General features: G+C 56.8%; 5 protein-coding genes across 5 annotated transcripts; 2 read left to right on the top strand and 3 right to left on the bottom strand.

The window, feature by feature from the left end:
* Positions 1-61: 61 nt before the first annotated feature.
* Positions 62-1,631, bottom strand: VDBG_04842 (cell division control protein; the record flags this gene model as incomplete). Its single annotated transcript, XM_003005190.1, has 7 exons — positions 62-344; positions 402-869; positions 934-1,071; positions 1,134-1,221; positions 1,279-1,392; positions 1,452-1,524; positions 1,617-1,631. The coding sequence occupies 7 exons, from the start codon at positions 1,629-1,631 to the stop codon at positions 62-64; spliced, it is 1,179 nt and encodes a 392-aa protein (XP_003005236.1).
* Positions 1,632-2,662: 1,031 nt separating this feature from the next.
* On the top strand, positions 2,663-4,183 carry VDBG_04843 (transcription initiation factor TFIID subunit 7; the record flags this gene model as incomplete). The annotated part of the gene is made up of 1 exon (XM_003005191.1): positions 2,663-4,183. One exon carries the CDS (start codon positions 2,663-2,665, stop codon positions 4,181-4,183), a length of 1,521 nt encoding a protein of 506 aa, XP_003005237.1.
* Positions 4,184-4,468: 285 nt separating this feature from the next.
* VDBG_04844 (conserved hypothetical protein) lies at positions 4,469-5,210 on the bottom strand (the record flags this gene model as incomplete). Its single annotated transcript, XM_003005192.1, has 2 exons — positions 4,469-4,713; positions 4,805-5,210. The coding sequence occupies 2 exons, from the start codon at positions 5,208-5,210 to the stop codon at positions 4,469-4,471; spliced, it is 651 nt and encodes a 216-aa protein (XP_003005238.1).
* Positions 5,211-5,521: 311 nt separating this feature from the next.
* On the bottom strand, positions 5,522-6,258 carry VDBG_04845 (NADH-ubiquinone oxidoreductase 12 kDa subunit; the record flags this gene model as incomplete). The annotated part of the gene is made up of 2 exons (XM_003005193.1): positions 5,522-5,821; positions 5,909-6,258. 2 exons carry the CDS (start codon positions 6,132-6,134, stop codon positions 5,730-5,732), a joined length of 318 nt encoding a protein of 105 aa, XP_003005239.1.
* Positions 6,259-6,533: 275 nt separating this feature from the next.
* VDBG_04846 (gar2) lies at positions 6,534-8,207 on the top strand (the record flags this gene model as incomplete). Its single annotated transcript, XM_003005194.1, has 3 exons — positions 6,534-7,137; positions 7,339-7,793; positions 7,847-8,207. The coding sequence occupies 3 exons, from the start codon at positions 6,640-6,642 to the stop codon at positions 8,205-8,207; spliced, it is 1,314 nt and encodes a 437-aa protein (XP_003005240.1).
* Positions 8,208-9,711: the final 1,504 nt, after the last annotated feature.

Below are 9,711 nucleotides of genomic sequence, written 5' to 3' on the forward strand. Positions count from 1 at the left end.
AACGGGCTAGCAAATGACAATCAACGGCCAATTATGGCCAGTGTCTTCCTCCCCCCTAGACTTATTTGCCATTGTTCTCCCCGTTCGCGGCAGCGTTGTTTGGCCGCGGCCAGCAGCGGCGGCGGCCTGCTGCTGAGCACAGCAGCGCCAGTTCTCCCGCTCGATGCGCGCTCGATGTCGCGCAGTTTGCGACTCGCGAGCCAACAGCTCCTGGCGCTTTCTCGTTGATCTCGCGCTGGACTCTGATTTCGATCTCGCGGAACTTCTCCTCCTCCCTTCGGAGCTGCTCCTCCTTGAGGCGGTAGGACTGAGACACCATATCATCGGGGTTTATGGACGAGTCGCTATCGGGGATGTTAGCGGTACTGGTCTGCAAGTATGAAAAGGAAACTGGAACGTACGCCTCGGCACCACCCTCCACAGCCTTGGACAGCTTCTCGGTGCGGTAGTTCTCGTAGAGGAAGTCGAAAGTAATCTCCTTCAGGTCGACCAGGTGGCTATACAGCAAAGCGGAGCGGATGGCCAGGAAGTCAGAGTGCTTGGGGTCATCCACCTCGACAACACCCCACGGGTATTGCCTGGCGCGAACCTTACGGCCACCGATCTCCACAACCTCCTCGCTACCGACGATAGCGAAGGGCATGAGGCTCCGCAGCTCAGCATTCTCCTCGACGGTCTCCTCATCATCCTCCTCGACATCGTAGGGGAAGTTGTAGACGGGGATACGGTAGTACTCGATATCCTCCATGATCAGCTTCTTGGATTGGGCGAGTTCGGAGGGTGTGAGGGAATCGGCACGGCCGATAACAGGAATAACATTGACGCGGGGAGCAAGGCGGCGCATGAGCTCAATGTCAAGCTCACGGAGCCTATTGGCTGTCAGTCAGTGTGTCACAAGTGCATGAGGACAGTAAGTATGCAGGCAGGACGCACCCATGGCCGGTAGGCGTGATGAAGTAAAGCATGACGTGCACTCGGTTGTCCCTGAAGCGAGGGTTGCGCTTGATCCTCGACTCCTCGGCGAGCTGGTCATCATACTGTCGCTCGAGGTAGCCGGCAATTTCACCGAAACTGTAGAGACGTTGTTAGCAAAGATCGACAGACGCAATCGCTGCCGGCCGGGAACTGCTCACGAGGCCTCGTTATCAATCTCGTCTCCAAAGCCGGGGGTGTCGACGATTGTCAGGGAGATGCGGGTGCGGTCCTCGTCCAGGTCGAGCTCTGTAGAGGTTCCGTGTCAGCGTGAATCGCTTGTTCAAGAAGTCGGCGTACACGCACCGACAGTAACGGGCTTGATCTTGAGGCCCTGGTCAACCTGAGCGCTCTCGTCATCGACATCCTTGTGTGCCAACACATCCTTGCCGCAGAGCATGTTGACGAAGGTAGTCCGGCCTGTGTGATGGGATCATGTTAGTTTGCTGTATGATTGGACTCGACCGGAATCGACGCACCAGTTCCCGAGGCACCGCAGACCATCAGGCAGAACTGAATACCCTTCTTCACATTCTTCTTTCGGCGGAAAGTCTGTATAGCAGCATTGTCAGGTCAGCCAAGACGTATTTCTCCCCTCCCCACACAGCATCCTCCCACCGACACCGACACTGATTGAGACGTACAGCTGAAGACGACATATTGGGCGGTTATTTCAATTCGTTCGATTCAGTTCAAATTCGACCAGGATTCGGGTATCAAAAGGGCGTCTCGGCATGCACTTTGTCGTGGCTATATCGTTGGAGTTGATGCTTGTATACTCGGAGAAATCGTGGCGGGTTGGAAAGGGGGTCAGGAACAATTTCATGAGCCAGCCAACGTCAGGTCGGCTTCGTTGGCTTCAGGGGTCCCTATCGGTGCTGGGCACCTAAGATAACGGCGCAAATTAAGTACCCCTACCTCGCGGTACAGGTCTCTGCCCGGATGGGGATCTGCAAAGGGCATTCTAAGTCACGTGGGCCAATTGACTTGTTCGTTTGATGAGATGGTCTTACCAATATCACTTTTTGTCAAAAGAAAGCCCAGTTGCCCGATTCATATTACGTGTGCCGCTTTTTACCTTCGTGAACCCGGACAGAAGCTCTAACTGTTGGTCTTGTAGGAGTATTTGACTTACCTTTTAAAGAGGATTCCGTAGTTGAAGAGCGATGGCAGTCGTCGTTGCAGGTCCAGGTACTTGGAGTGGAGCAGCTAACAGCGCCTGGGGCACTCCCGGACAGACGCCCCAGTGGAGGTGGGCTCCCGAGCTCGAACCAACTTCAGCCTGCAAGGCTATCTGCCGTCGGCCTACCTAGCTTCGTGTACCTTGCCTCGGTTTTCAGACGTATCGTTGACTTTCCTTCATCCGGGGTTGACTTGAGCCAACTCTTGCCCCCGACACGCCTCCCATCACCACAAGCCTTGACCCAACTCTAACTCTGTCCTTGCAGCCTCCGACATACCTCTCCACAAGCGCATCCGTAACTGCCTTGTTTCTTACCTAATCAACGTGCACTTGGCGCTTCGCTCTCCGTGCATGTCAGTCAAGGACGTAAACGACGACTCACTCCTCACTCTCGGCGCAAACAGCCACATCTCGACAGTGTCGGCTCGAATTACCTGGACGATTCAAGCTTTCTTCGTCGACACGATCATACGTTGATTCTTCTGCCGGACTCCTCCCACATTATCCATGTCGGGCATTAGCGCTCCTCCGCCGCGGCCGAAGCTGAAGCTCAGCGTGAGTCGCGCTGCTTCCTTCAGCGATGCCAACGCGACAAAAGCGCCTCAGTCAGCCGCTACGCCACTCGCGACACCAAAGATCAGACTCAAGGCGTCACAACCTCCGACGCCGGCCTCTGCGGCACCCAAACCAACAAACGCGAAGACGAAAGCGGGCCGCCAGACCAAGCCAACGAACAAACTGATCGAGTCAAAAAAGAGGGAGCAATACGAGATCGACGATGAGGATGACCCCATTACTGGGCAGCCGGCGAAGAGGATCAAGCTTCTCAAGACACCCAACTCCGCCTTGCCGCGCACGAGCAGTGGCCTCATCCTTAAGTCGAGGGGCAAGCCCCCGAACCACCCGCCTGGCGATGGCTACGATTCGGAAGCGAGCGACCGCGAGATAGATCCGACCATCGAAGAGCAATTTGTCTTGCGCATGCTGCCTGGAGAGCACTGCGATTACATCCGAAGATGTATGGAGGAGGGCAAGATTGGCATGCCCCGATCGCAGGGCGGCGCAGACCTCGCGATCAAGTGGCTTGAAGACGAGGCACGGCGTGCTGTCGTGCAAGTTAAGGGTCAGCTGTACGCCGCTGTCATGCTCGAGCTGCCTACAATCACAGAGGGTATGAAGACTTGGGATCGCAAGACCTTCATGAAGTCTGCCGATATCTGCAACATGCTGCTTGTTTTTCAGAAGGTAGCATCCGAGGATGAAGCACGCAAGGCCCCTCTCCCACCTATGGGCCAGCCAGGATTCAAGTGGCCGCACGGGCTCACTCCCCCAATGCACGATGCCGTCAACCAGAGATTCGCAAAAGTTATTGAGCGGTCAGAAATCGAGCTCAAAGAGGCAGAGGTTAAGAAGCTGCTTCAAGCTGATGCTGCTGCCGTGAGTTCACGGTATGAGTTCATGGACGACCGACAAATGCACTCTGAAGATGAAGGCGACGAAGACGCAGGCTACTCAGATGAGGAGGATGCCGACGGCGAGGCCGATGACAGCGGCTATTTCCCGGCGTCAGGCTACGCTGGAGGTGCGATGGTCGAGGATGATGACGACGACATGGCGGCCGACCTTGAGGCTGCACTTGAAATGGAGATGATGAACGACGACGAGCCAGAAGGACAGACACCAGCCACACAACTCGATGGCGTGACTCCGGGTACAATGAACTCTGGCACGCCCGCCGGCCGCGCACAGGAAAGTGCAAACGAAGAGGAAGAAGAGGAAGAAGTTAGCGACGAAGACGATGACAGTGACGTTGACAACGAGGAGCAGACTCGGATCAAGGGCGTACGCGAGGACATTGCGGCGCTCAAGAAGAGTATCGCGCAAACAGAAGCAGAACTTGCACAAAATGCAGGAAACAAAATCCTGTCGCGCAGGATTGAGAGTCGTCTACGGAATCTCAAGGCCGAATTGGGGGTCAAGCTTTCTTCCTTACCGCCCGAGGATGAAGAGGAGGAGGAAGAGGAGTAGGACCGTGACAGAGCAGCCTCTACATGGCAGAGACCGTAGCACCAATGTCCAAACTGGCACGGAAGGGCCCCACCGGTAAATGACCATGACTTGAGTCTATTTGATACACAAAGTGTTGGTATACAGGCCGGCATCACGCCAACTCTATCCTAGTGTACATGTCCCACACCATTCGTGTAGCTCCCCAGCTGCCCCGTTATGATACATCAATCGCCGGGTCCTGGACGCAGATGATGACCCGAACAGCGCCCACACCGGTTATCCACGTCCAATTACCCATGCGCTTTACATAGACTTGAGGTAGTTAGACTCCTTGATCTTGCGCTTACGCTCGCTGCGCATGGCCTGTCTCAGCTCCTCGCGCTTTCCAGCCGCCATGAGGTTGTCCTCGACACTGCCGCCCTCCTCACCAGGCAGGTTGATAGACTGCTGGTACAGAGGCACCTTGGGTGCCAGGGCATCGATGCCACCCTCGGCGAGGAGCTTGGCCTTGCGCTTGGCGGCCTTGCGACGAAGCTTTGCAGATTTGGCTAGGAGAGCGTTAGCTTGGTACTGTCGCGCGCAGATGCCGTTTGGGGGCTCATCGGCAAAGCAGAGCAGACCGGGTGGATATATACTCACAGAACTCGTCGGCAGCCTCAGCATCTGCACCAGCATCTTCCTTAGCCTTGAAGACCAGGCAGTCCCAGAGCCAGTCGGGGTATTCCTCGTCGGCGAGGGCGACAGGGTCGGTCTTGCCCTTGAAGTAGTTCAGGCCATTGAGGACCGTGCCGGCCTGGCAGGAGGAGGGTTCGCGGACCGGCTTCGCGGCGGCAGCGGAAGGGAGGTCGATGGGCGTGGAGAGAGTGGGTGTGGCGGTGGGTTCGGCGGTCGACGAGGCAGGCGAAGCTTCGGAGGTGCCCAGGCTGCCTGCTGGTGATGACCTTGTGGAAGCAGAGATGGAGAATGGTCTGGCAAAGGGGATCGGAGCGACAGTGCGAAGAGGAAGGCTCGTCGCTGCGCGACGGAGGCAAGTTCGGCAGATCATTGTCGCGGCTAGGGGAGAGGCGAGACGTCGGCCGTGATGGAGGACTGGCGTTTTGCTGATGATGGAGGTGAGGTCTGTTGCGTGTTTGGGAGATAGGGACTAAAAATTCTGGGGTGGGCGGGATGAGCTCGGTGCGCAGTCTTGGCACGTGAGGCGTCAACCACTCTTGACGACTGATGAATAGAGACACGACTTGAATACGCCCCCAGATTTTCAACGCTTTCTCCAACTAAGTACCTTAGCATTCGTAGAAATACTGAGAATCGGGAGCTCGCGTGTTCGCGCTTCAGACATTTGAACGTGTGTTTGTTGGATAGGTGCATAACTCGGTTCGTTCGACTACTCTATATGTACATGCTGAGATATGGCTCTGGGCTGATGCCGTCAAACCACGTTCCCTGGCCTCAAAACTCTCTAAGAATCGCTGATTGCACTTCGTCTCTATCCTTGCAGAAGACTATATGCCTGCCTCTCCTGATCTCCACAGCCTTGAAGTTCAGACATCCCGATTGCCGCCCCTCATTGCTTGTTCTCTTGCTTCGTGATGTAGTTTGTTTGTTCGAACAGAGTACCCGTGACCTTCTTCTCCTTCAGCAATTGCAGGTACCTCTCTGTGAATTTGTTAGTGTTGTTTTCCCAAAAACCTCTTTCCCAATGGTCATGTATCGACCAGGCGGAGGGGACCTCGGCGTGCTAACCTCGTAGGTGACCGCACTTCTCCAGGTGGTTGACACCCTCGCGCAAGTAGCACTTGCCCAGCTCCTCGCCAGTGAGGCGCACCATCATAGCTCCAACCCATTGTTCCCTGATGATAGCGTCCTGTGCCTGCTTGAATGCTTTGTTGTCATCGTAGTCGACGCCGTCGAATGTGGGGGCGACCTTCGGCTTCTGAGCCAGAAACATAGGGGATTCGGGAGTCGGCATTTTTGCGGTTGGCGTCGCTCGGGGCGGTGGACAGAGTTGAGGAGGCGTAACCGTTCGTGAGGGTGGGATATGCTGGCTTGGAGTGGTTTGGTAATGTCACGACGTTCAATGGGCACGGGTCTGCGCGGCAAGCTCGAGTTTCGATTGTGGCCTGTCAATCCAGGCAGACACGGAAGACGGTACGTACCTTCAAAGTACCCAGGCTGCTGGCCGTGCGCATGGAGGCTTCTTTCGTGCTCACCGCCCGCTCCACAACAGCTGCAGAAAAAGTTGCAGGACCCGCTAAAAAATCAAAAAAATCGAGGACCCTTTGCGACCATCCCAACCACCACGGCAGTCTCCCCCCAAGGTTCCTTAAAACCCTGCACCTGCCCAGCGCAATCTGAGCCTTTGTCTTTCCTACACACTCTCTCGGGATTCTTCGATTACCATTCTTCGTGCGAAATCCCTTCCATTATTACCTTCTCTCCAACACCCTTCATCTACCCTACCCCGCACCGTCACAATGGGCAAGTCTACTTCCGTCAAGTCGAGCAAGAAGGGCTCCTCCGACCCTCTCACCAAGGTGAAGGCGGCCGGCGTCACCAAGCCCGCCGACAGCCCCAAGGCCAAGTCTAAGAAGGTCGCCAAGGAGGTCGCTGAGAAGGCTACCAAGAAGAAGTCGAAGAAGGTCGAGTCTGAGTCTGAGAGCTCCGACTCTTCCGACTCTGAGGCCGAGTCCTCCGACTCTTCTGACTCTGAGTCTGAGGAGGAGAAGCCCAAGAAGAAGGCCGCCAACGGCAAGAAGGCCGCTGCCAAGAAGGAGGAGTCTTCCGACTCCTCTGACTCCGAGTCCGAGGCTGACTCTTCCGACTCTTCCGACTCTGAGGAGGAGGCCAAGCCCAAGACCAAGGAGGCCAAGTCCAACGGTGTCACTAAGAAGGCTGAGTCCTCCGACTCCGACTCTGACTCTGATTCTTCCGAGAGCGACTCGGATGAGAAGCCCGCTGCCAAGGCCGAGGCTGTGAGTAGAACCCGCCAATGTCCCGCCATCTTTGCGCTGCTTGCTGATTTCTTTTATTAATTTCTGATGCGACTGACTCCGATTCCGACTCCCGACTCCCTCCGACTCCGACTCCGATGAGAAGGAGGAGGCCCCCCAAGGCCGAGGAGCCCAGCAAGAAGCGCAAGGCTCTCGATGACCCCCGTCATCCCCCCCAAGAAGGCCCGCACTGAGGACATGTCTGAGCAGAGCGCCACCCTGTTCGTCGGCTCCCTCGCTTGGGCCGTCAACGATGACATCCTGTACCAGGCCTTCTCTGAGTTCCCCAACCTGACTTCTGCCCGTGTCATCACCGACAGGGAGGGTGGTCGCAGCCGTGGCTTCGGCTACGTCGACTTCTCCGACGCCGAGTCTGCCAAGGCCGCTCTCGAGGCCAAGAACGGCACTGAGCTTGAGGGCCGCAACATGAACATCGACTTCTCCGGTAAGCGCCCCGAGCGCAGCGACAACCCTGGCGACCGCGCCAACGACCGTGCCCAGCGCCACGGTGACAGCCTCTCCCCTGAGAGCGACACCCTCTTCGTTGGCAACATCTCCTTCGAGATGGACCAGGACACCGTCCACGCCTTCTTCGCCACTGTTGCTGAGCCTACCAGCGTCCGCCTGCCCACCGACCCGTAAGTTATATGGTTCTACCACATTCATGAACATGGTGCTAACTACCCCGCAGTGAGTCTGGCAACCTGAAGGGCTTCGGCTATGTCTCCTTCAGCTCGATCGATGACGCCAAGAAGGCTCTTTCCGAGCTCAATGGCCAGTACCTCGGTGAGGGCAGCTCCGGCCGCGCCGTCCGTCTGGACTACGCCGGTCAGCGCCCCCAGCGTGACGGCGGCGGTGGCGGCCGTGGTGGATTCGGTGGTCGTGGTGGCGGCCGTGGCGGTCGCGGTGGCTTCGGTGACCGCGGAGGTCGTGGTGGCGGTCGCGGCGGCTTCGGCGGCCGTGGTGGTGGCCGTGGCGGTGGCCGTGGTGGCTTCTCCTCAACCAACCGTGGCGGTCTCGGTGACTTCAAGGGCACCAAGGTCACCTTCTAAGCATGATACCCCCCCCTTTCGTCGTTTGTCGGGACTCATCTGAGGACAAACTTGTACTGAGAGAGAGAGAGAGAGAGAGAGAGAGAGAGGAAGAGAGAGGAAGAGAGGCACACTGAGGGCTATGCGCTCCACCCGGAGCTGTGGGCTTTGATGGCTTTTGTTTTGAGCACTCTCGGGACCCGTGGGCTCGTGGCACCATTTTTTGAGGCACTGCTTCTGACTTGGCACTCGGATGGCAGTTTGAGACGCTTTTCTTCGAGCATTGAGAGACACGCACTTGACACTTCAATCAGAGGGCTCTTTTGGATCACACCGAGATACTACACAGTGGGCAGACGGCTTGGATCGAGCACGAATCGGTACGAAGCTTTCGTCACCGCGATCACTCTCTTCTGTCCTGCTTGCAGGGAAGTCGAAGAGATGTCGCGGTGGTTGGAAGTGGACCGGGTTTGTGCGATCACATTCATCTGTGGGCTTGTGGGCTTTGTGGGCTTCTGAGGGATAATCTGCGACGGCTCTGGCTGTCGAATGCAGTCTTTTCGGAGCTGTGTGTTTGCCGTGGGCTTTTTCACTATTTTGCCTTGCGACGACAATTGTCGAAAGAGTTGATCATGACCGGAGTAAGTATGCCTCCCCGAACCCCCCCCTTAGCTTGGGCTCTCGATGCGTGTATGGGTATCTAGTAGACATGGAAACGGCGTTTATGGAGTGTAAAAGAATCCAAATGTTTGTACGATGACGAGACTGTTTCTCCAGTGCGTGATGTGTTCGCGAAAGTGTGAGGTATTCTGGGGTACGTGTGAGGGAATGATGCACGAATGGTGGTACCTGTTGGCACGGGATTCAGGTACGTGAGGCTGAGCCCCATGATTGGATTCACGAGCTGATTAGTACCAAGACGCGAGACATGGACACCCACAAACAAGGCCATGAGGGTGGGAGCAGGCTACGTTGTGTAACTACCCATCTCAGGTGCGTAGGTAGGTCACGAGAGTGTTCGTTGGGGTACGATGGAGCTGGCATGGTCGTGCCAGACAAGACATCCCCAACGATATTTTGGCCTCTAATGACGGCCAGGCTGTGTCGAGGCTGAAGAGTCGCAGGCGGCGACGATATCCACTCTCCTTTCCTGATGGGATTTGATCTGATCTGATAAACACCACCGCAGTGGCTAGCTGCAGGGTGCATCAGGCTACTGCCGCCGATTATGATGCCAGGACCCCATGTTGGGTCGGGCTTCGAGATGCGGCCGGTGTCGGATGGAAGGCGGTGAAGTGACGAGAGGTGCGCAGGCAATGGCAGGGTGCCGGGGCTTGAGGGGCATGAGCAGCATAGCGCGTCTGCTGCGGGCTGATCAGTGGTCAGTGGGCTTGCTGGCGGTCAGTGACCAGTGACCAGTGGGCTCGCTGGCGGACTTGGTGGGGTATTGCGCACCTGACGGGCCGCAATGGCTGGGTGCGTTGGACGCTTGGCCTTGAGACACCATGTGAGTGGGCAGCCAGGA

The sequence above is a fragment of the Verticillium alfalfae genome, genomic scaffold (assembly GCF_000150825.1).
Source record: "Verticillium alfalfae VaMs.102 supercont1.5 genomic scaffold, whole genome shotgun sequence".
In the NCBI taxonomy this organism is placed as follows: domain Eukaryota; kingdom Fungi; phylum Ascomycota; class Sordariomycetes; order Glomerellales; family Plectosphaerellaceae; genus Verticillium; species Verticillium alfalfae.